Source organism: Culex quinquefasciatus, chromosome 3 (assembly GCF_015732765.1).
Source record: "Culex quinquefasciatus strain JHB chromosome 3, VPISU_Cqui_1.0_pri_paternal, whole genome shotgun sequence".
Lineage (NCBI taxonomy): Eukaryota > Metazoa > Arthropoda > Insecta > Diptera > Culicidae > Culex > Culex quinquefasciatus.
Genome location: NC_051863.1, coordinates 150,067,881 through 150,093,532, shown reverse-complemented (window position 1 = coordinate 150,093,532; position 25,652 = coordinate 150,067,881). Strand labels below are relative to the sequence as shown.

General features: G+C 34.2%; 1 protein-coding gene across 4 annotated transcripts in view; it reads left to right on the top strand.

Annotated features, from left to right (window-relative positions):
• The first annotated feature begins 1,404 nt into the window (after positions 1 to 1,404).
• The window catches only part of LOC6037143, a 185,027-nt gene continuing 160,779 nt past the window's right edge, over positions 1,405 to 25,652 (top strand). For all 4 annotated transcript variants that reach the window (XM_038261949.1, XM_038261947.1, XM_038261948.1 and 1 more), the window contains exon 1: positions 1,405 to 2,396. In XM_038261949.1, the coding sequence (XP_038117877.1) occupies positions 2,319 to 2,396 (78 nt within the window). In that variant the 5' untranslated portion in view covers positions 1,405 to 2,318. The remainder of the gene's footprint in view (positions 2,397 to 25,652) is intronic.

The window sequence follows — 25,652 nt, the reverse complement described above, 5'->3', positions numbered from 1 at the left end:
TGATTAGTGTAGTCCATAATTTGCCCAAAGTGATTGTAGTTTTGTTTTTATTTTTTATATTTATTTTTATTGTTTTTATATTTATTTATATTTTGAAATGTATCAAGGAACCAAGAGTTCATTCATATTTAGGGCCGCTAAACCTTAATTTGGCTTCAAAACATTAAAAAAAAAATGTAAATTGTAATATTTGCAACAAATTGCGAAAAGAAGATTATTTCAGCACGAGTCGTACATTTATCCAACCGAGCTAGATAAATACGATGAGTGCAGAAAAAATCAAGTTTTACAACGAGTTGCATACAATTTTTTTGCAACCCCGAATAAAAAGCTTTACAATTTTTACAATTTTATGTCAAACATCCATGTTTGAAGTAATTTTACGTAAAAAAAATTAAAAATGTTGCTTTTCGATACAAGAGCTAGAAAGTTCAACTTTCAGCTCTCATTTCAGTGTCGAAAAGTAAAACTTTTCAGCACTGGTTTTGAAAGGTATTATATTTCCATTATGTTATTTTTGGTTGAGAAAAGTAGAACATTTCGTCGTTCGAGAATAACAGGAAAAGTAAGTTACCTAACGACGGAATTTCAAAGATATATTTTTCTTTATTTTATCATCCAAAGTCTTTTAAAAAAGAAACTGTTGATTAGTTCATTTTCAGATAAAAGAATTTTCGAAATACCGGTTTTTCAGATAACCGAGTACAGGAGTTGCAACGCTTTTAAATTTTAAATAGTAAAAAATCCCACTTGCTACGCCAATTTTTGGAAATAATTGTAATAAAAGTACACAACTCAAGATAATCCTGCACTTGTCATTAATGTTACTTTTTTTTATTTTAATAAACGCCATTTTCATATCTATTTGTTTTATTCCAACATTTTTGAAGTTATTCTCACATGTTAATAATTTTCCTTAAGATTTTAAATCAACCCAAAAAATGCTTTTTGTGGAATATGAATGCAAATTGAATCATTCCTATGGCAAATCTTAAAGAAACCATATTCAATGTTTATCTGCGATTTGAATAACTCGTTCTCTCTCTCCGCACCACTCACACACCGGCTTTTCGCTCTCGAGGGCCTCTCACCATATTTCCGCGGATAAAGATGAGTTCCTCTCTCTACCATTTTTCTCTTGATGAATTTTCCTTTTAGGTTAGCACGTTGCACATTATATCCATCCTCAACCGATCCGTTCGCTCTCTCTCACTCTCTTCTTTTGTATTGTGTGTACCATTGTTTTCCACGCGCCGGCTTTTCCTCTTTTCTTCCTCTTCCTGTTTCCGTCCTTCCCGCCGTTTGCTCGTTCCTCGCTCTCGCTCGCTCTTTCTCTCACTTTCGGCGTTGTGTCCGCTTGGGTCTTGTTATTGGGCAGAGGGTTAGCCGCCAGTTGCGCGACAACATCGAACGCAGCAAGACGCTTATCGCCGTTCGCGCTGCACCTAAACTAGTGTGCTTTTCGTCATCCTGCGGAGAAATTCGTCGTCGTCGTGGTGGTGGTGGTGGTGGGTCCAAGATCCGAGGATCAGAGAGCTTTTCCCGACCCTACCCCCCCCTCGCACCCTGACCAGAAAAAGGGCGCCACGGTGTTATCAGCGACTTTGCGTGTGTGTGAGTGTGTGTGTTGTTCAGTGATTAGGAGCAGATTTTCCGGAGCAGGTCGTCAGTGCTTGAAGGACTCCCGGATTGAGCGGTCGAAGCAGCTCTCGGAAGACACACACACACATGTGTTTTAAACTAAAGTCCGACGAAGATTCGTTTCCTCTGTTTTTTCGTGTTGGGAAAAATTAATGCTAATCCACCAGACGCGAACAGCGGCTTAAGCCGAATTCAGCAAAGCCGGAGGTGAACTATAGCAAGTCACTTAGGAAGCAAAAAGCAGTGAAATACATCGAGATCGAGAAACGGAAAGACAAAAGTCGACTGCCGAGAACGTGATAAATTTGTTTTTGTGTTAATTTTTAATCTGATTACCGAAAGGGTTAATTAAGGCAGCGTTAGCGGAGTTGGTTCGTGGGCAGAACAAACACAAAAACTCAACAAGAACAACAAAGTTTACCGAAGAAAATTAATAAAGTGAATGTTTAAATAAAAGTATCTCACGAAAAAGAAAATTATGCAACCTGTGCGGTGCAATGTGTCGTCGAGTGTCATCGTGGTGAAGCCAGCCACCCAATGAGGTTGAAAGTGGAAAACATCGGAAGAAGAAAATTTGTGAAATTGTAAACCTAACGAAACACTAGACCAAAAAATTAAGCTAGTTGGGTAGTAACTGTGTGCGTGTGTGTGTGTGTGTATGTGATTGTTGCGTGTGTATGTTTTTTGGCATGGATTTTCAAAGTGCAATGGAAACCTTCGCCGAGGCTTGGGTGTCCGCGACCGCAGGAGCACAGGTGAGTTTTCATTAGACGAGTGTTTTGAAAAGTGGTGCCCATAATTTTTCAGCATTTTGTGCATTGGAAATTTGCCTATTCTAATTAACTTTGCTATTGTCGGCCTATCAGCGCCATAGCTTTGAATTGAAGCTTTCAAAAAGTTTGCTCAACTGTCTTAGTTGTTTTTTGATTGTGTTTTGAACTGTAATAATGATTACACTAAATTCCTCGAAAATAATTTTGTCTTGCGTTGATTCAATGTATACATAACAATTTTTGTTCTTTTTTAAGAATATTTGTCTGTTTCATAATTTCAGGGTAGTTATTTAAATGACAAAAAAAAACTATAGAATGATTAGAATGGGACCCTCGTTAAAAGCTTTATTTCGCATATGTTAACAGTTCAAAGATTTGGAGGATTGCATATCAATTTCAATTGGTAAAATTTTCTGAAGAAAATAGTTGACTATAAATTAGTATGAGGCTTTCAAAAATAATTTAAAAAGTAATTGCATTAAAAGACAAGGTAACATTCAACAAGAATCTTATAACAACGAACAAGAAAAAGCTTGCTGTTCGTAATATTTTTCTCTAAACCATAATTAGGCCGATGCAAATATTTAAAAAAGTTTTTGTCCCTCGGCCCTGGCCGAGGTCAAGGGGGGGGGGCATAGTCTTCACATTTAAATGAAAAAAGTGTTTTAAAATGCATTCTACACTAGTTCAGTTGTTTTGCAATGTTTAGTTTTCAAAAAATCTAAGATCTGACAAAAACAAAAATTGTATCGAAAAAAAGAGATTTTGCATCGAAAATTTTCAAAAAACCTTGAGATTTTTTAATAAACCCAAACATACTAAAAATGATTTTAAACGCAGAAGAATGTATTTTAATCTGATTTCAGCTGGTTGCACTTGAATTTTCATTGAAATTTTGAAGTTTAATGTAAAAATATTTTTTTTGCCCCCTGATTTTTCGGGCCAATTTTGAAGGGGGGGGGGGGGGGGTGACAAAAACTCGTAAAAATATTTGTACCAGCCTTATTTAGAAAAAAAAAGGATTTTTTTTCAGTTTGCTCAATGTAGAACAAAAGTTTTCCTTCTGATTTCAAAAATTTAAAGATTTTTAAAATATATAAGTTGATAATTTTACTTTACAGTGGTTTCTCATTAAACATATTTAATCATATTTTTTAATTCTGAATTAAAATATTCAACCGTTGTTGAAGTTTAAGTGAAAAATATTGAAAATAATACAAGAATATTATTCCGTGTCAATTGATCATTTAAATGAAAAGACAAAGCTCGCAACATTAATGGTTGTTTATTTTAGGACATTTAAATAACGTTTATAATTCATATTTTTTTGTTCAGTTCCGTTGTGAAACTACTTTCTTGTCCAGTCATTCTGAAGTGACAAAATGGCAAATCATCGTCATAAATATCAGTACTGAAAAGTACTTTTTGCAATTCCGTCGTGAAACTACATACATTTCCTGTCATTGTGAAACGACGAAACAGTCTACTTTTCTCTACCAAAAACAACAAATTCGAATAGATACACTTTTCAAACAAATTATAGTCTACTCTTCAGCACCGATATGGAACGAACTTTTCAGCACTTGTTTTGAAAAGAAATACTTTTCAACATTGTTTTGAGTTAAAGGGTGAACTGACTAAATACATAAACATTTGACTTATAATTCAATTCTAAGGGAGTTTTTCGGAATTGCAAAAAAAAACATTTTGTGGAACTAGCTGCAAAACTAGATTTTTTCAGCATTCGTCGTAATCTAACTCGGTGAACCTAGGGACCTACATAGGGAAATGAAATGTTGTGGGAGAAATTTCAAACATCCAAAGTCATTCAAATTTAAGGTTGAAAAACTTATAGTTTTTCTTTCGTGCTGGCACTTTTCTTACACCGAACAAGCACAAACATAACAAAAACTACCAGATTATTATCAACAACAGTTTTACAATACTTGTAATTGTTAATAGTCTCGTTTTTTTGTCAAAACTATTTTTAATTGATTCCAACCTTGTTCTTGTATGATCTTTTTGCTCGATTGGAACCCCGATTTGACAGTTCGATTGGAACCCTGAGAGTGACATTTCGCCTCTCCATATAGGCTCTCTAGGTGAACCTCGTTGGACAAAAACCACACCACCTTGTTGTATAAATTTTTAATTCATCGTTGATTTGAGTGCTGGGGGTCTCGTGGCGCAGGGGTAGCGGCTTCGGCTGCCGATCCCGATGATGCTATGAGACGCGGGTTCGATTCCCGCCTTATCCACTGAGCTTCTATCGGATGGTGAAGTAAAACGTCGGTCCCGTTTTCTCCTGTCTCGTCAGAGGCGCTGGAGCAGAAATCCCACGTTAGAGGAAGGCCATGCCCCGGGGGGCGTAGTGCCAATAGTTTCGTTTTTTATTTGAGTGCTTAAATGTTCAACCTTTCAGCACTGATATCGAACAGTAATACTAAATCAAGTTGTTTTTTCTTCTTAAAATCGCCGGCTAACAACAATTCAAGAAAAAACTTGGAATTTTTGAAGATTGTATGGCATTGTTGGTTGATCTTATTTGATTTTATTTTTATACAGACTTTCCTTTTGACGGGTGCGACAACGGTTTGCTATGATACCGGTTTTTCTATTCGCACCATTTCTCGTCACGAAAAAAACCCGACACAGCTCGGTAGCTTGATCGGTGCACCGAAACCAAAGTTTGGTGTGACGGCGGTGTGGATCGGGTACACAAAACTGACTTGGTTTCTGCGCCTACCACACGGGAGAAGTTTAGAACTCTTGATGCCTAGCAAGCCAGCTGAAATCAACACTTCTTAATGGTGTGGTTGTCAAAGACACTGCATTAGTATTTTAAAGGTTCTTGGTTCGAATCTCGACAGTTATTATTTTATTTTTTTGAATGTTTTTATTTCTTCAGAATAATTCTTTAGAAATAGAATTTCGTAGTGTCATGAAATATAAACTCTAACTTCTAGTGCATATAATCCTGAAATAGGCATTTTCTGCCTGCATAATACAGAACGTTTTCTCTATTCCACTACAAAAAATCATTCAATGCTTTAACCCTTTGACTAGAGCGTCGCAGGTTCGAAGAAGTTTTTTTTAATGTAATTTTGATAATAAAAATTAAAAAAAAAACCTCAAAAATATTTATGTCTGTCGTGATCGGGGACTTTCTTTTATAATAAAAACACAGATATTTTGCAATTAACAAACAACACGTCTTATTCCACAGAAATTAACCACAAAACTGATTTGACAATCTTCATTCTCTCTTTCGCCAGCCGCGCGCATCTCGTTGTTTTCTCGCTTGTTGTTCTCTCTCGCAGCTCGCTAGCGCGCTCTCGCACTCCATCCGCAATCAGCTAACAAGGCAATATTCATGAAGGTGCGCACTTTTGTTGCGCTCTTAACTATTATTTATGATTTATATCAATGTTATAATAAATACTCATTTAATAATTTATTACATATTCAATCCTGCAACCCATAATCCCTACATTCTCCCTCTTTTCTACTCTCAAGATGACGAATATCAATCATAATTCCTAACAGAAAAATTGCATGAATGCTAAATTAATCAATGTTTTTTATTTCCTAAAAGATTTTCGTCGGATTCCTCGACTTTGTTTTCATGCTGATCTAAATACGAAAGCGCAGTCTTCGAAATGTTTCATCTATGTTGTCCAAGAGACTGACATCCGATCGCAGGAGTTGTAGAAAATGGAATGCACTGATGAGGTTGAAAATTTAAAACACCTGAAAATATAAGAAAAAGAAAAAACGAGGAGAAAAACAAAAACCACAAATATTTCTCAAATAAACGCAGGTTTATCAATTTTTATGCAATACGAGATTAGTGATTGTTTACCTGATTTTCTTTAAATTTTATGTAATTTAAAATTAAAAGCAAATTTTACAAACATTGCTGAAACAACACAACACGATTTAAAAAATAATAATTCAAATTCAAAAGCAATTTTTTTTAAACATTTCGTATTAAATGGAATCAAATTATTTTTCTTTATTATCATTTTGTGAATATGAAATATAAAACAATGTGTTCTAAATTCAAAAATCTAACATGTTGCTGACTTAAATAACAAATGAAGCATAATCCTGGCGTTTTTAAAGTTTTAAATTCATGTGTACCATATAAAACAAAGAATAAATATTTCTAAAAATATATCCAATGTGGTAATATATTTAATTTATTTTAAAAAAAATCTGAAACAAAAACTATGACAGGCACAGATATTGTTTTTACTCAAATTTACACTTTGAATTTATGTGCGCCCGCCACGGAGTTCAAATCGATCAGCCCAGTGCCACGTCCGATTGATCCACCAGACGGGACTTGAAGTTAAACATAAACTGATTTTAATATTAAATGCAGTCGAGACGAAAAGTATATGTTTGTAATTAATACCCAAAAACACCCAAAATGGATCTACAAGCAAGCTTATTCCTTCCTCATTTTCAATATTTTTATCTGTACTTTTCTGTAATTTATTCCCAACCAAGCTGTACAGCTAAAACAAACAACTTTTTTTTTATATAAAGGCTAATATGGAAATCGGAAGGAAAGGAAGGCTTTACGAACAGCAGAACAAAGGAGAGGGAGCGTTTTCTTGGGGCTTTTCTTCACCCTATCTGGCTTGCTTTCGCTTCTACTGCTGCCCATTTGATTTTTTCTTGACCGGTTCCTTCTGATGTACACACACCGCTTAACATTGTATCAAAATTACCGCATTTTAACTAATTTTGAAACTGTTAATAAATCATGGCAAAAATTACTAAAATGCAAAATCAGTAATATTTTTAAAGAATTTGTTTTCATCAGTACCGGTACACTTTCATAAAATAAAAAATAGTCCGTATTTCAGTTTAGGATGATTTCTTAAAAAGCAATCTCAATAAATGAAGCAAATTGCAAAAATAAGATAAATAATTCAATTAATGCTCAAAATGTGCTTTGCTGCACAAAATACATTTTTATAAAAAATAAAATCAAATGTTGTTTATTCTTGCCACAAAAGCTTTCTTAATTTTTTTTTTACCGATTTAACGATTTTGTTCTGTAAATGCATGGTAGTATCAAGATTTTTCAACTTTTATATTAAAAATTTTGAACTTTCTATTAATATTCACTTACGCGATCTTTTAACCAAACAAACGATAGTTTTTACCGAATAGTTTTTTTTCTCTGTTGTGTCTACTTAATAATATTTTTGTTTATCTTGAAACAAAACATAGTTCAGAAAATATTATTCTAATGAATAAAACAAAATCATGTGGTAAATTGTTGCAATAAAAATAAAATATATAAATTGAAATAAATGCCGTTCCGCTATATTCGATTTCTATTATATGTCAAATTAATTTTCTCTTCAAATTGTATTTAAAGTAGCTAAAGGTATGGATCCAAGCACTTTTGATATTACCGTAGATTAGATTATTTAATGTTACATTTAATCATGATCCAAACAATGTTTAAGGTCATTTTATTTATAAATACCTTCAAAATTTACTGTGCTTATCAGATAACAACAAAAAAAAATATTTTGTTCAATTATTCTTGTAATGCATAGATGTATAGATTGCAATCTGACTACTTTCTCAAAGGGTTCCAGCTCAGGCGAAACATTTTTCAAACTACCACCGCAGAGGTCTGTCAGGCTCCAACACGGTGGAGACAATATCCTAACCATAAATTCCTTCAAAACGTATCTTGCTTACCTAAAAACAGCTGAAAGATTTTTTTAATGTTTTATTTTTAAATATTTGGTTTTATTTTTCTCGTAATGTAAAATGGGTTCCAAGCAACTTTGATATATTACTTGAGTAGATTGTTCACAGAAACTTATTTTTTTATAATCACGATCTTTACGATCCCTGTCAATGGTTTCTTTTCTTATTTAAAATTTTAACTTTTTCTTTGCTGATAAACTCCTGTTATGTAATTTGAAAATGTTTGGTTTCATAATTAAGTACAATCGATTAAAGAACCCCAAAGTGTCTATAATTTATTTTAAAATAATGTTTCTTTTAATTTAATTTTGATATATTTACTTTACTAAAATTCTGAAAGTGTTTTATTAACTCAATAAAATGATACATTGTTAAAATATAATTTCTATCGAAATTAATGAATGATTTTGAACTATTTTGATACAAATCACAGATATTGCATTGAAAAATAAAAATTAATATAATAAATATAAATATTTCCTAGTTTTTTTTTTAAATTATGTTTTTTTTCGTTGCTCAAATTGTCACTCATACTTCTAAATTCTAGATTAAATTTTCAAAACAACCTATCCCTCATAGGTTTCCTATGCAGATAGGGCCTTTTGAAAATTTAATCGAGAATTCAAAATTAATATTTAAATATTTGTATTATTTTCTCTTGTGACGCAACGCTCTCACACTTTAAATTATATTTTAAGAATTTCTGATGATTGATCATTCCTTTATTTATTATTTAAAAATGCATCAAATTAATTATTAAGTGAATTATTTTACCTTTTTTAACTAATAATGTAATGTTCATGTTAACGATTACTTAAATTTTTACTTCCCTGTGAAATAATGTTGGGTTTCAAGCAACTTTTGTATCACAGCTGAGTAAATCGATTTAAGTAACAATTAACCATAACTACTATCAATATGGAATACTTAATCATTAACGTCTTTCAATTTAGAGGTTTATCTTTCAAGAGAGGACACTCCAGTGTTAGATAAAGTGACAACCGTTTTAGTCCTATTCGATGAATTTAAAATCATTTTTTAGGTAGTTCACAGACATAACGCCAAAATACATATTGCTTTATTTGTGGATACCAAAAGTGCTCACTTTCACATTTAAATTTATTTATTCATTTTCTTATGTCAATTTCTTTTGTGATGTTAAAGACGGTCCTTAATTGAATGAAAAGATTTGCTGAACAATATATTTCTAAAATCCATAAGGCTCCTTCTGCGAAGTTATTTAAAAAAAATCATCGCAAAAGTCTGTCGGGTTCCTTTATCGAGGAGATTGTTATCTGACTGCTTTTGCAAAGAACTCCAGCACAGATTATTCATTTTTTTAATCTGACTACCATCACAGAGGTCTGTCTGTCAGGCTCTAACACAGAGAAGACTTTTTTCTGACTACCATCGCAGAAGTCTGTCAGGATCCAACACAGAGGAGACTTTTTTCTGACTACCATCGCAGAAGTCTGTCAGGCTCCAACACAGAGGAGACTTTTTCTGACTACCATCGCAGAGGTCTGTCAGGCTCCAACACAGAGGAGACTTTTTTCTGACTACCATCGCAGAGGTCTGTCAGGCTCCAACACAGAGGAGACTTTTTTCTGACTACCATCGCAGAGGTCTGTCAGGCTCCAACACAGAGGAGACTTTTTTCTGACTACCATCGCAGAGGTCTGTCAGGCTCCAACACAGAGGAGACTTTTTTCTGACTACCATCGCAGAGGTCTGTCAGGCTCCAACACAGAGGAGACTTTTTCTGACTACCATCGCAGAGGTCTGTCAGGCTCCAACACAGAGGAGACTTTTTTCTGACTACCATCGCAGAGGTCTGTCAGGCTCCAACACAGAGGAGACTTTTTCTGACTACCATCGCAGAGGTCTGTCAGGCTCCAACACAGAGGAGACTTTTTTCTGACTACCATCGCAGAGGTCTGTCAGGCTCCAACACAGAGGAGACTTTTTTCTGACTACCATCGCAGAGGTCTGTCAGGCTCCAACACAGAGGAGACTTTTTTCTGACTACCATCGCAGAGGTCTGTCAGGCTCCAACACAGAGGAGACTTTTTCTGACTACCATCGCAGAGGTCTGTCAGGCTCCAACACAGAGGAGACTTTTTCTGACTACCATCGCAGAGGTCTGTCAGGCTCCAACACAGAGGAGACTTTTTCTGACTACCATCGCAGAGGTCTGTCAGGCTCCAACACAGAGGAGACTTTTTCTGACTACCATCGCAGAGGTCTGTCAGGCTCCAACACAGAGGAGACTTTTTTCTGACTACCATCGCAGAGGTCTGTCAGGCTCCAACACAGAGGAGACTTTTTTCTGACTACCATCGCAGAGGTCTGTCAGGCTCCAACACAGAGGAGACTTTTTTCTGACTACCATCGCAGAGGTCTGTCAGGCTCCAACACAGAGGAGACTTTTTTCTGACTACCATCGCAGAGGTCTGTCAGGCTCCAACACAGAGGAGACTTTTTTCTGACTACCATCGCAGAGGTCTGTCAGGCTCCAACACAGAAGAGACTTCAAAATTAACTATGACTAATCAATTATAACGGCAAAAACGTTGCTCAAATCAAATTTCAAAGCAAAACATTGATTGTCAATTTCTGCATAAATCTATAAAATTTTCATTAGATTTCTAAAACGATAGTTTTCAATTTCCACAGCATCAAGCAACAATCTAATATTGCATCAAATTCACATCAAAAATTTATCGTCAATAATAACAACAATCAAATCTTCATTCAAATGAGAACTATACATTTTTCATTAACCATAAAATTAATAATCAAATTTAGCATCAACTTCAAAACAAAACATTGGTCATCAATTACCATATGAACAATCAAATATTGCGTCAAATTTAAAACTCAAAATTGCCCATCATAAAACCACAATCAAATATTGCATGAAATTTAAAACCGAAAAAATACCTTTCTATAATAACAAAACTCAAATTCTGAAAACAAATCTTGGCCTTCGATTGCCACAACAAAAGCAAATCTATCATCATATTCAAAGTAATAACTGGTTTTCGATTACCACAATATCAATCAAACCTCGTATCTTAATCGAAACAAAATATTGGTTTTCATTTTCGCAAAAATAAGCAAATTTGTCATCTTATCATAACAAAACATTGGTCTTTAATTCCCTCATCAACAATCAACTCTTTCAATCAAAATTAAACCTGTAAATTTTGTAATTTGTGATTTTATTGGACTTTGCATCAAGTTATTGCCACAACAAGCATATATCATCAATAATAACAACAATCCATAACAATCAAATTTTGCATCAAATTCAAAACAAAACATTGGTCGTCAATTATAATAACAACTATAAAATTCAAACAACAAATTTGATTTCAATTACCAATACAACAACTAAATTAAAAACAAATTATCTACCTTCAATCGCAAACTAATCCTCCATCAAATTCAAAAAGAAATATTGATTTTCAATTTCCACAATCTTGTCAAATCTTTTGTCAAATTATAAACAAAATATTGATTTTCATCAATCACAAAAATAAGAAAAAAAAATGAAGTCTAATTCGTAACAAAACATTGGAGTTCAATTTCCACAACAACAATTAAACATTGCATCAAATTAAAACAAAACATTGGTCGTCAATCAAAACAACAACAATCAAATCTAAAGCAAAAATGTGATTGAACAAAAACAATCAAATTTCGAGCCAATTATTTGCCTTCAAATTCCACCATTAACTTAGAATAAAACATTGGTTTTCAATTATCACAACGAAAAGCCAAACTTACTACTTCAAAACAAAACATTCATTCCCAATATCACAACAACAAGCAAATCATTCATTAAATTCAAGACCGTCAATTATCGCAGATAGTTTTATGCCTTTTATCAATTTCAAATAACAAGTTCAAGCAAACATCTACCTGTTTCAAAACACAGGCAAAACAACAAAGCGAAACTTTGGACCTGCATCCTGGCAGGTAAACAAAACTGTTGGATTTCACAACACAACAATTCAAGCAAAACAAATGATCTTTCATGAATCAAATGGTTCGACTTACCGGACTGTGCCATTGTCGTGATCGGGGACTTTCTTTTATAATAAAAACACAGATATTTTGCAATTAACAAACAACACGTCTTATTCCACAGAAATTAACCACAAAACTGATTTGACAATCTTCATTCTCTCTTTCGCCAGCCGCGCGCATCTCGTTGTTTTCTCGCTTGTTGTTCTCTCTCGCAGCTCGCTAGCGCGCTCTCGCACTCCATCCGCAATCAGCTAACAAGGCAATATTCATGAAGGTGCGCACTTTTTGTTGCGCTCTTAACTATTATTTATGATTTATATCAATGTTATAATAAATACTCATTTAATAATTTATTACATATTCAATCCTGCAACCCATAATCCCTACAATGTCAGGATTGAACCAGGAACCTCGTGATTAAAAAACGGAGATCACAACCGCCAGGCCACCCCGAAGATGTGAATGATAGCTAACAAACCTCAATCAAAACAATGTCGCCTCCGGTTTACTTGGATCAAACATTCTGTTGAGTTGCATCTTGGTATACAGTTGGGTGCACCGGTGGTGTACCAAGGTGCTTTCGGTACAGTTGCTATGGTGTGACAATAAACAGCTCGGTTTGGGTTCTAGAGTGACACGAAAACCGCACCACGGCGCACCCGATCTTGGTTTTCGGTGAAGCCTGTTTTTATATGAAATTTTGAAAGATCATAGATTATAAGAATGTTAACTTTGACCAGGTTTTCAGCTTTTTTTTAAAGATAAATAATTTTGAGGATTGTTTTTTTTAAGTTTCACGATTTTATGTAATAACCAAAACAAGAACAAAATACTCAACATGTGGCCTAAGCAAAACAAACAAAATGAGATACAGTCCAGGCTCGATTATCCGAAGTCTTCGGAAAAAAATCACTTTGAATCACGAAAAATTGAAAACAAAACGGGCAGACGGTAATAACTTAATTCATGCCTTTTCAATAACAAATACTGTTAAAATAACAGAAATTGTTATGGAATCTTCTTGAAAAATCCATTTTTGCATAAGGGTATAATAGCAGTTTATGTTATTCTAACAAAATTTGTTATTGGTCTGATATTGGTTGAAATCCAAAACAACTTTGGAATAACATTCCTTGTTATGGAAGAATATCTCAAAATGTAATTGGGATGATCGGATTAGTTGTTAAAATAACAAAAAATAATAACAAAGATTTGTTCAAAGAATAACTAAAAATGTTATGAGTCTGTTATTACAATAACAATCCAATAACAAAAAATTCATAACGATGAATAACAAATCTTGTTATAAATAACATATAATGTTATATGCCTAGTATTTTCAAATAACAAAAAATGTTATTCCCAAGTTATTTCCGTCTGCTCGGGAATTTAAAAAACATCTATTTGTACCTCTGAAGCTGAAAAAAACCCTTAACATAATTTTTTGGACCTTTTCAATAATCAGGCTGATTAAAAAAAAAAATCAACTGTTTTATTGAATGATCAAAAATTCCATAAATATTTCTTCTTTTGTAGTTGATAATTACATCAAAGGTTATCGTCTTTTGAAAAATAAGGTTTAAGTTGATAACACTTAGCAAAACTTATTTTTTATGTTTTTTTGCAAGGCATCTCAGCAACTAATTTTCCGTTTTTGAAAATTCAAAAACAGAAATAAGAAAGAATTTTGACAGTTTCACGTTTAATCAAAAATTTGTGAATAACTTTTCGATGGCAAAAAAAGAAGTCAAAAATGTTTTTCGGGATATTTGTTTAACTCTTTGTCTCAAAAATCACGGGCTTTTGTCCCCTTCAACATAAATAACAAATCTTAATATTGGATTTTGGGTAATTTATTTTTCTGTGAAAAAAGAAAAAAAATACACTGTGCAGAGAGTTTTCTCTGAATATTCCTCATCAGTACTTACAACTTTTCCGAAGACACCGAAGACACGCTACAGATTTTCGATTTTTTGAGGTAGCATACAAAAGTTTAACAGCTGTCAAAATTGTATGGAGACTTGTACGGGTGAACCAATGACTTAAAAGGGTTTTTTGCCTTCCTCACTGAGGTAAGGCTATAATCCTGCTCTAAAAATGAACTTCGTATAAAAACGTCGTAGACCCACCTTCATGTGTACATATCGACTCAGAATCGAAAACTGAACAAATGTCTGTGTGTATGTGTGTGTGTATGTGTGTGTGTATGTATGTATGTGACCAACAAACTAGCTCATGTTTCTCGGCACTGGCTGAACCGATTTGATCCGAACTTGTTGCATTCGACTTGGTTTAGGGTCCCATAGATCGAGTTTTATACAGATTGAAGTTTCGATAAGTAGTTCAAAAGTTATGTATAAAAATGTGTTTTCACATATATTTGGATCTCACTTAACTGTATGTAAACTATGTCCGGGTCCACCATCCGACCCATTGTTGGTTAGGTTATCAAAAGACCTTTCGAACGAGTCTAAAACATTGAAGATCTGGCAGCCCTGTCTCGAGATATGGCCACTTAAGTGATACTGATGTACTTTTTTGAAGCCGGATCTCACTTAACTGTATGTAAACTTTGTCCGGATCCACCATCCAACCCAACGTTGGTTAGGTTATCAAAATACCTTTCCAACGAGTCTAAAACATTGAAGATCTGGCAACCCTGTCTCGAGATATGGCCACTTAGGTGATATTGATGTACTTTTTTGAAGCCGGATATAAAAAATAGATGAAACTTGTGTACAGCCATTGTTGTGAGGAAGGCTCCAACCACATAGGTGGATTAAGTTAGTTTTTTTTATAAAAACTGTAAGAATTATGTCATAATTCATAAAAAATTCTTCCAAGACAAAAAAAATGGCCTTAAAAATCAAATACTAATAATGCTAAATAAAAATAAAAATTTATATTTTTGACAATACTGTTAACCATAATTATCACTTACAAGTTTTCCATCCAGCAGCAATTTTGTTCTAAATATATGCTTCCATAGAATGATTTCTTTAGTAACAATATGTCGAGAAAATCACCCAAATATTTTTTTAAAGACAAAAATAACAGAATTTGTCTCAGGATTTTTATTAATTTCTTTGACTACAACTAATTAAAAAAGCTTCAATTGACGAATAGAAATCCTGTAAGAAAAATTGGTAACTAAATGTTGTTGAAATTGTAAACATTGTTTTAAAAATCTTCACCAAAAAATCGATTTCGCTTTAAATATTTTCAAAATCGACAACATTGTTGTTCAAAATTGAACAAAATACGATTTTGAATTTTTATGTTTGCAAAGATCTTAGAGTTACCGGCTTAGCTTACAGGATTTCTAACCGTGTTTTATTCATTGTTAATTAAAAAAATGACGTAATCAATTATGATTATTATAAAATAAAACCAAAGGAATGGTGATATAACTTCAACTCGTGTTTGACTTATTTTGCCAAATACGAATGATTGTAAAAAATATTTTTAAAGACTTTAAGTCAATAAATAAATATTGTAGGCATATACTCGCCTATTACTGTTTCGTTTCAAAGACTTCCACTTGAGACAAAGTTAACCATCTTTAAAACCAGTTTTTTTTTTATTTTGACAATACCTTTCACCAAACAAACCCAATCAATTCTTATTAGCGCCAATATTTGCCTTTCCCAGAGCTCTCATCCCGGATAAACCCTTCTTCAAACAGCTCCCAATACCTGGTTAGTAATTGGGCGGCTTATCTGGCCGCTCCTGAACTCCTTCTTTCCGAGAATCGAAAATCCACAAATGGGATTATCCCGCCCTCCCGGGACCAACCTTCAACTTGACACTTGTTTCAACGCAAATTTCTCCCGTTGACACCTTCTTCGTTGCCTCTCAATGACCTGCTCGGGTTGCTTAAGCCAGGTAGATGAGCCTCGCCGGAATTTGTCCTATTTGACTTTGCTCATGGTAATTCTGGCTCTGGGTAAGGAATGCATTCGAGTCCATCTGCTGCAGTTTTCCAACTCTGGCCAAGGGACCTCACAGAGGGGTCATAAACCGAATTCTATCCCTTTTCGCCTTGTTGTTCCGAAAAAAAGAACGCTGTAATTACCTGTTGTGTAGTTTTGTGTTGTGTTGCACCTTCTTCGTGACAGTTGTGCGCGCGCAAAATGTGTGTGACAATATGTTGTCAAACGATAAAAAAAAACTGTCAGCTTGGAGCGATTAAAAAACGCAGTCTGCCCGAGTTGAGGCCGCTGGGGCGGAAAGCAAAGTGACTTTGCGCGCAAGGGCCTTATCGCGCGGGAACAACAGAGTCGGGGTTAGATATCGTCACACACTGACTTTGGTATGTGTGTACGAGCGGATAAGTCGGTCTCTGGGACGACTCCTCGTATAGTTGCGTTGCAATATCCCCCTTGGTACTGTGTTTGCTCAGCGCGCGATTTGCCACGACCAACGGAGACGAACTTCACCCAAAGTGCTTGTGCATGAATGTGGTGCTGTTTGGTTGGCGGAAATTTACCGGAAATCAAGTCCGGTGAGGGTGGAGCAGAGTGTGCTGTGGAGCAGGTCGAAGATATGGTGCGGGGGTTGCGATAAGCCCCGAATAGCGCCATAATCAGCTCAGAACGCACCGCAAAAAGAGTTCAAGCTCGATGTGCGTGCTGCGTACGTTGCAACAGCAGTGCAGTTGCGCTTGTTGAGTCATTTGCGCAGAAGTATTGCGGTTGTGAACTTCCGACGGCATTTGGTTCAGGTTTGGAGTAAAGCGATAAATTTCTTGAAAATTATGTTTTTGTCAGAACTTTTATAATCTAGTATTAAACAATTTGAAAAGAAATGCTGATTCTAAAAAATAGTTCAAAGTTCTGGTTATTTTTTCATGAAGTTCATTAATCAAATTACAGTGGACAGTGGAATTTTAATATCGAGAAGATCCACAGGCAGAGAGTCGACTGTATTTCAATTTGAATCAAATCACAAAAATTGCATTACAACATTTTGTAGTTGTTTTTAACTGTATTTAAAAAAAATAATTCATGTTGAAATTAAAGCCACAATAAACAGATCAAGTAAAAATATATATATTTTTTTCATTTTATCATTAATACTTATACCTGAATAACATCAAGTTTACAGCAAATTGTATTGTTTGACTTCCAATTTGCTTTTCTTACTTTTTAATTCTATGTAACTGAAAGTGTAATTTACACAAAGCATTCAAATTTAATTTTAAATACTACACTTATATAAGACCAAGATAATTCATTTTTCAAGCATTTTGCAAACAATTTGCCACAAATGTTTTAATTTTCATACAACTCTGAAATTAATGGTTATTATGTTTTCAAACAATATGTTGAATTAATTTTAATTCAAATATTAAAAATATTTTAATGTTTGAAATGGTCATTTGAGTAACTTTAAAAATCTATTCGAAACGAAAACAGACTTTTGCATTTTAAAATTTGCAATTTTGCATTTGCATTAATATGCATTAATCTTGTTAGTTTATGTGTTTTGTTGATAATATTTTGATTATTCTACCACCTACTAAACAGTTCGTTTGCCTTTTTAGCCTTTTCGTATTTTTACAGAGTCTTCTTTCAATTTTTAACTTGTTTTCACGTTTTGTTTTCTTTGCGAATGATACCAAATTGTAAAAAATGCATTGAGGAATAGTCTGGGACTAAATACTAACTACTTACTAAATACTCATTGATACATAAATTTTAGGAAATTCAAGTAAAAAACACAGCCAAAGCTAATCTATCTTCATAATTCCATTTTTTTAAACATTGGCAAAGTCACATAAAACAAGTCAAATTTCCAACCCTAACATTTTCTTTTTCTTTCCAATACTTTCTAAAGATCAAACATGTGTTAAAAAATTGAATTTTTCGATCGAGCCCCGCCTAGAAGGAGGATTTGGCTGTTGAAGGTTAAAAACTGAAATTTTCTTTGTAATTAATTGTCTGAAAAATCTCAAGAGCTGGTCATTCTAATATTGATGAAAACATTGATAAATTGAATTTTTCAAATACGTTCAAAAGATCATGTTTTTCTCAATCGAATTGAGTTCGGATCGGAAAACAGACTGTATATTGTATTATTTGAACAATTTTACACTTAAAAAAGTCAAAACATTATTTACAAGTTACAAGTTAGTGTTATTGAAACAAAATTCAAAAATATCATCAAATTTGAAAGGATTTTCAGTAGAACAATTTTCTTAGAAAATTTGGCAACTGGTTTTAATTGCTATGAAAATTGTAATCTCTATGGAAATTCGCTTCTAATGAATGATTTTAAATTCATTCTTTTTATTTTAAGATTATAAACTTTTATTGGAAAATATTTGATTTTAAATTTGTCAAACAAAACATTAAAAGTTATCTTACTAATGAGCAACTCTCTACGAAATCGGCCGATTCCGACCATTTTTATTTTTTGTATTTTTTGATTTGACTTAAACTTTGTGGGGGCCTTCCATATGACCAAATAAGCTATTGCGCGTATTCCCGAAAAAGACACGCGGCAAACCAGCCTCGAAACGACGCGTCGCACTTTCGGCAAATGCACGCTGTCAAATCCCATACTGCGCGTTTTGTTTTTTGTTTATCTTCTTCTTGGAATCGGTTGCCATTGTTGTTGTTTATTGCACTAAAAGTGCAGAAAATCGCTGGCAACAATGTTCAAGGCACATTGCCGCGGGGCGTGTATATTTGAAAAAAACGGACAATATTTTGCGTCATTGGTTCACCCATACAAGTCTCCATACAATTTTGGCTACTGTCCATACAAAAATGGTATGTAAATATTCAAATAACTGTAATTTTTGAGTGAATTTTCTGATCAATTTGGTGTCTTCGGCAAAGTTGTAGTTATTGTTGAGGACTTTTGAGAAAAAATAGGTACACGGAAAAAAATGGCAGATTTTTTCACCAACTTTTTTTTCACTAAAACTCAATTTCCCAAAATAAGAATTTTTTTTATTTTCGAGATTTTTTTATATGTTTTGAGGGAAAAATATCCGCAACTTTTGAGCCATAGAGAAACATGGTCAAAAAATCTGCCGCCGAGTTATGATTTTTTGAAAAATAGTGATTTTTGAAAAAATCGAAGTTTTATGCAAAAACAAGTTTGACATTATTTTTTAATGCAAAATTGAATTTGCAATCGAATAGTACTTTACAGATTTTTTAACAAAGGGCTCGGTTTTCAAGATACACCCACCAAAAGTTTGATTTTAGCGAAATATTTGCAGTTTATCGATTTTTAAAAATAGTGACCATGAGAGACCATTTCTTAAATTTTTTTTTTAAAGTTCAGAAAATTTGTTATAAAATTGTCTAAGAGACATTGAAGATTGGACCTCGGGTTGCTGAGATAGAACCGCTTTAAGAAAAAGTAACACGAAAATTGAAGTTTTCTAAATCTCACCAAAACAATTCTCCATTTTCTAATGACGATATCTCAGCAACTAATGGTCCAATTTTCAATGCTAAAACATGAATCATTCGTAAAATTTTCCGATCTTTTCGAAAAAAATATTTTCAATTTTTTTAAATCAAGACTAGCAATTTAAATGGGCGTAATGTTTGGCCTTTCAAAATGTTAGCCTTGATTTCAAAAAAATAAAAATATTTTTTTTCAAAAACATCGGAAAATTTCACAAATGTTTCTTGTATTAACATTGAAAATCGGACCATTAGTTGCTGAGATATCGTCATTGGAAAATGGTGAGTTGTTTTGGTGAGATTTAGAAAACTTCAATTTTCGTGTTACTTTTTCTTAAAGCGGCTCTATCTCAGCAACCCGAGGACCAAACTTCAATGTCTCTTAGTCAATTTTATAGCAAATTTTCTGAACTTTAAAAAAAATATTTTTAGAAATGGTCACTCATGGTCACTATTTTCAAAAATCGAAAAACTGCAAATATATCGCTAAAATCAAACTTTCGGTGGCTATATCTTGCAAACCGAGCCTTTTGTCAAAAAATCTGTAAAGTACTATTCGATTGCAAATTCAATTTTGCATTAAAAAATAATGTCAAATTAGTTTTTGCATAAAACTTCGATTTGTTCCAAAAATCACGTTTTTTTCAAAAATTTATAACTCAGCGGCAGATTTTTTGACCATGTTTCTCTATGGCTCAAAAGTTGCGGATTTTTGTCCCCTAAAACATATCAAAAAATCTCGAAAATAAAAAAATACGTATCTTGGGAAATTGAGTTTCAGTGAAAAAAAAGTTGATAAAAAATCTGCAATTTTTTTTCCGTGTACCTATTTTTTTTCTCAAAAGTCCTCAACAATACCTACAAGCCGTAGACTCCAAATTGATCAGAAAATTCACTCAAAAGTTACAGTTGTTTGAATATTTACATACAATTTTTGTATGGACAGCAGCCAAAATTGTATGAAGACTTGTATGGGTGAACCAATGACGCAAATTAGCTTATTTGGTCATAGGGAAGGCCCCCACAAAGTTTGAGCCAAATCAAAAAATAAAAATAAACTCCATTTCCAGTTTTGGTAGAAAATTGCTCTAATGGTCAATTTGGCATATGCTGGGATTGTTAAGAAAAATATCTTGTTTTTTTTTTAACAAAATTCAACGAAACTTTTTTCTAATAACTGTAGAAGAAATATTTTTTAAACAAAAAAGTTCATAAGCATTTATGCCTTCTGTACATGTTTCAAGTATATAAATCTTGAGATTAGTTAGATGTTTTAATAATGTTTGAAAAATAAATTGAAATCATATCTATTACACTCTGGTTTTTGGTATTGATTTATTGCACTCGTATTCACAAGATTTTGTTGTTTGTGTAATATCTGCACAATAGGCCAAAAACATGATTTAAGTTTTTGTCTCTCAGCAGGGTTGTGGACTAAAGTTGAAAAAAAGTTACAAAATATGCGTCAAACTAGCTGCTAACAATGATAGGTAAAAACATCAAACAATAAATATTTAAAAGTTCCCATTTTAAAAAGCGATCCTCAGTTATTTCTCACCGATTATCATTCATCCCCATCCGGAACATCCGGACCTTCAGCCCAGAAAGCCAAATCCGGAACACAAACATTCCTCATTAGCCGGGATCTCCGGCCATCCGAAACCAAAACGATCCGCACAAGAAGTCGATTAATTGTCGTAAATCGAATTAATGCTTCCTGGGCATTATCCCGGCCTGGCAGTCCCCAAAGCTTCAGAGAGCATTAAAAATGTTTAATCCAGTTTTATTAACGCGCTCGACGGTCTCCTCTTTTCAACCGAAATACATTTTTTTTCACACCTTTTTTCCGAGAGGTTTCTTCGTAAAGGTCGAAAATCCTCCCAGTGTCATTGCATTTCGGGTGTGACTCAAGGACAAAAGTTGAGCACAGAGAGAAAAAGGAAGTGCAACACACACAAAAGGTAATTCCTATTTAACACGTTTTCGGAAACGCACCGACAGCAAAACAACGGGTCGGAGCAGGACAAGAAGTCGGGATAATCCTCTGGTCCTCTCGCTCGTTCGACAAGGACCTTTGAGGGTGCGGTGCTGCGATATTCTTGGATTCTTTCGTCGCTCTCACCTTCTCGGCTGGCAGGGTCCTAAATGGCTGTAAATCATCCGTGGATGGGAGAGAATTGAGAGGGGAGAATCTACGGGATGCTCGGAAGATGCTGCAATACGGTTGAAATAGGAGTGGAATCAATGTGAGGCGAATGTTTCTTGTTTGTTTACATTAATGTGAACTCATTAGTTGTTAAGTGATTAATATTCATTAGAACATATGACGTTCTGGCTGGCAGTTAGTATTATCTGACTGAAGAAAAAACTAACAAACTACCCTTTACGAAACCCCTCTCCACCGTATCTTGCGCTGAAGGTTTCTCCAAAATCCTATCCAGAGCTCGCTCTTCATGTTTGCTTTTCTCACAATACATAATAGTCAGGGGATCTTCTTCCTTAGTTTTTGCACCTTAATCCGACAATAAATCATCGTTTCACGCTTCGCCGAGCAGCTATGACTTCGACAGCCGTCCACGCTCAATCCGGTGGATTTGTCCGTTCAATTAGCTCGGGCATTGTGAACTCTATCGTGTAGCGCCTTCAACTGCTTTGCTGATTACGCCGAGAAAACCACAAAACGATGCCAAAATCCCGAAATTCCCCACCCAACTCTCGACCTCAGCTTCCTTCTTCATCTAACCGTATCCAGCGTGTACTTAGTCGGCTAGACCGACCTTCTACGGAAGCAAGCGATAAGCCGTACAGCGTGTTCAGAGTGCTGCACAGCTGCTGCATATCCGTTTTTAGCACACACACCCCAGCTCGAAGTGGACATTCTGTGCTGCTGGTGCACGCAGCTTCACACCGGACCATCCGGGTGGGTGCCTTAATTCCAAGGAAGCTGCACAGATAAGAGCCCGGGACGAGTCACCATCGCCAGATTCTCGATGCGTTGACTTTCCAGTTTTTATCATTCAAATTCTTTGGAGAGGGCTTGACACGAGATGTAGACGCAGTGAGTGCTGGATGTGGGTGGTGTGACTAAGTTTTCAATGTTGAGTTTTTTGCTCAAGTTGATCGCAGACTTACGAGTGATTAGGCAATCTAGAGTATGAGTGCAGTTTATCGAATTATTTCGCAACGTTTGGATTAACTCTTTGATTTGTACTACTATTTTGAATCCCAGGGAGCACTCAATCTTTCTTGAAAAAAAAAATACAATTCGTTGAATTGACATTAAAAGAGAAAACCCCTTTTACTAAAAGTGCTTTGTCTTTTTTTTTAATATTCAGAATATAGGAAAGTAATCGCGAATTGCATTGAGTTGGTTGTATAACATTTGTAAAGGTCACGCAACATATCGTGAGATGTGATTTTATTGCAATAAATCCGAAATCATCAGTAAAAAAATACATCGTTTTTAACAAAATAGATTTGTTTGCTTTTTTTCTACATTTTTTTTGAGTAGTTAATTTTTTTCCTGAAATCTAAGTTTAAAACAAACATAAAAAAAACTATTTAATTCAAAATGTCTAAAGTTGGACTTGAAAATTTTGATCATCGCGATATAAGCTAAGCTGCATACAAAATTAATCACTAAAAAGTGATGGTTATCGCTATGATAAAATGTTATAAAAAAATGTCATTTATATATTACTTTATTACTTCCAATGTCAAAATACAAACATACTCGTAATTATTTCTTGTCCACCTTGTCGCATTTAATGATTTGAGTTTATGCAAAAAACTTTCGTCATATGAGATCGAAATGACATCGATAAATTGAGTAAATTTTTGCCAAAAACATGAAAAAGGCAAATTTTTACTATTTTTTGTTGTGAAACAAACCTTATTGCCAATAAATAATAAAAACTAATGGTGAAAAATGCCTATGAAAAATTTAATTTAATTTGTTCAATGTGGTTAAAGACAAACTAATGGAAAATTGGACGAGCTTTCCGGTAAAAATATTTTCGAGACTGAAACTTATAGAGACTTGTAGAAATTGGCAAAAACCATCAAACAAACAAATTTTTCAACATTTTTTTTTAATACTGTTGTATCTTGACAATGATTGAACTCAGGACAATTGTCAATATGGAGACTTTTGTTTTTAAAATGTCTGAAGATTCGATTCCCGTATTCGGTTTTTTGCCTCCCTCACTGAGGCAAGACTATAATCCTGCTCTAAAATTGAACTTTTTATTCAAAGCTCAAAAACCCACCTTGATGTATACATATCGACTCAGAATCGAAAACTGAACAAATGTCTGTGTGTATGTGTGTGTGTGTATGTGTGTGTGTATGTGTGTGTGTGTGTATGTGACCAATAATGTCACGCAGTTTTCTCAGCATTGGCAGAACCGATTTTGACCAAACCAGTCGCATTCGACTTGGTTTAGGGTCCCATACGGTGCTAATGAATTGTTTGAAGTTTCGATAAGTAGTTCAAAAGTTATGTATAAAAATGTGTTTTCGCATATTTTCGGAAGTTGAATAAATGGCAGTAAACTGAACCAAACATCATCATGTTATACATCGTTAGTTAGGTAATTGAAAGACCTTTCCAACGAGTCCAAAACATCGAAGATCTGGCAACCCTGTCTCGAGTTATTACCACTTAAGTGATAATTATGTACTTTTTTGTAGCCGGATCACACTTAAATGTAAGTAAACAATGTCCGGATCCATCATCCGACCCATCGTTGGTTAGGTAATCAAAAAACCTTTCCAACGAGTCTAAAACATTGACGATCTGGCAACCCTGTCTCGAGTTCTTGTACTTTATGTACTTTTTTTTGTAGCCGGATCTCACTTAAATGTATGTAAACAATGTCCGGATCCATCATCCGACCCATCGTTGGTGAGGTAATCAAAAGACCTTTCCAACTAGTCTAAAACATTGAAGATCTGGCAACCCTGTCTCGAGTTCTGACCACTTAAGTGATATTTATGTACTTTTTTGTAGACGGATCTCACTTAAATGTATGTAAACAATGTTCGGATCCATCATCCGACTCATCGTTGGTAAGGTAATCGAAAGACCTTTCTAACGAGTCTAAAACATTGACGATCTGGCAACCCTGTCTCAAGCTATGACCACTTAAGTGACATTAATGCACTTTTTTGTAGCCGGATCTCACTTAAATGTATGTAAACAATGTCCGAATCCATCATCCGACCCATCGTTGGTAAGGTAATCGAAATATTTTCCAATGTGTCTAAAACATTGAAGATCTAGCAACCCTGTCTCAAGCTATGACCACTTAATTTGCCACTTATGAGCCCTTGAGTGATATGGGTGTTTTTTGTATTCCGGAACTTAACGAAATCAGACGAAATTTGTGTCCAAACCCATCATATCACATATCACCCATTGTTGGAAAAGAGTGAGGAAGGCACCAACCACATAGGTGGATTAAGTTAGTTTTTTTTAATTCGTTTAGAGCACTTTTCAAAAAAAACTGTGGGCTTCTCAAATGTCATTATCGAGTGAAACTGGCTCCATATACACAAAAATGGCTTACACTGAATATTGAAAAACAAAAGTGATCTCCTTAACATAAAAAATTAAAATCTTCGAAAACATAAATTGAGTCCGTAGTTAGAGGGCTAAAATAAATTCATTTTTAAAAATGAAGACGATTTTTTAAACAAAATATTTGAATTTTTGGGACAGTTTTGAACAGTAGCAAAAAATTGCAGCAAGCAAACTTTTACATTTTTTTAAAGTAACTTTTCAATAGTTCGTAAACATGTTTGTTAAGGTTAAAAAAAAGACATTTATTATACTGCCCATAATTGAAAATTCGGCTATTATGCCAAATCAAGTATTCCGAGAAAAACGCGTTTAAGTGTTTGTCACAAAATCTCCGTCAAGGCAATTTCCCATAAGAGTGGCATATTAGCCGTTTGGTTTTTCGCATCGGCAGCCGAGTCTAAACACTATTTCAGTAAAATTCAAGTTGCAGGAGATGTGTTGGAACATTCT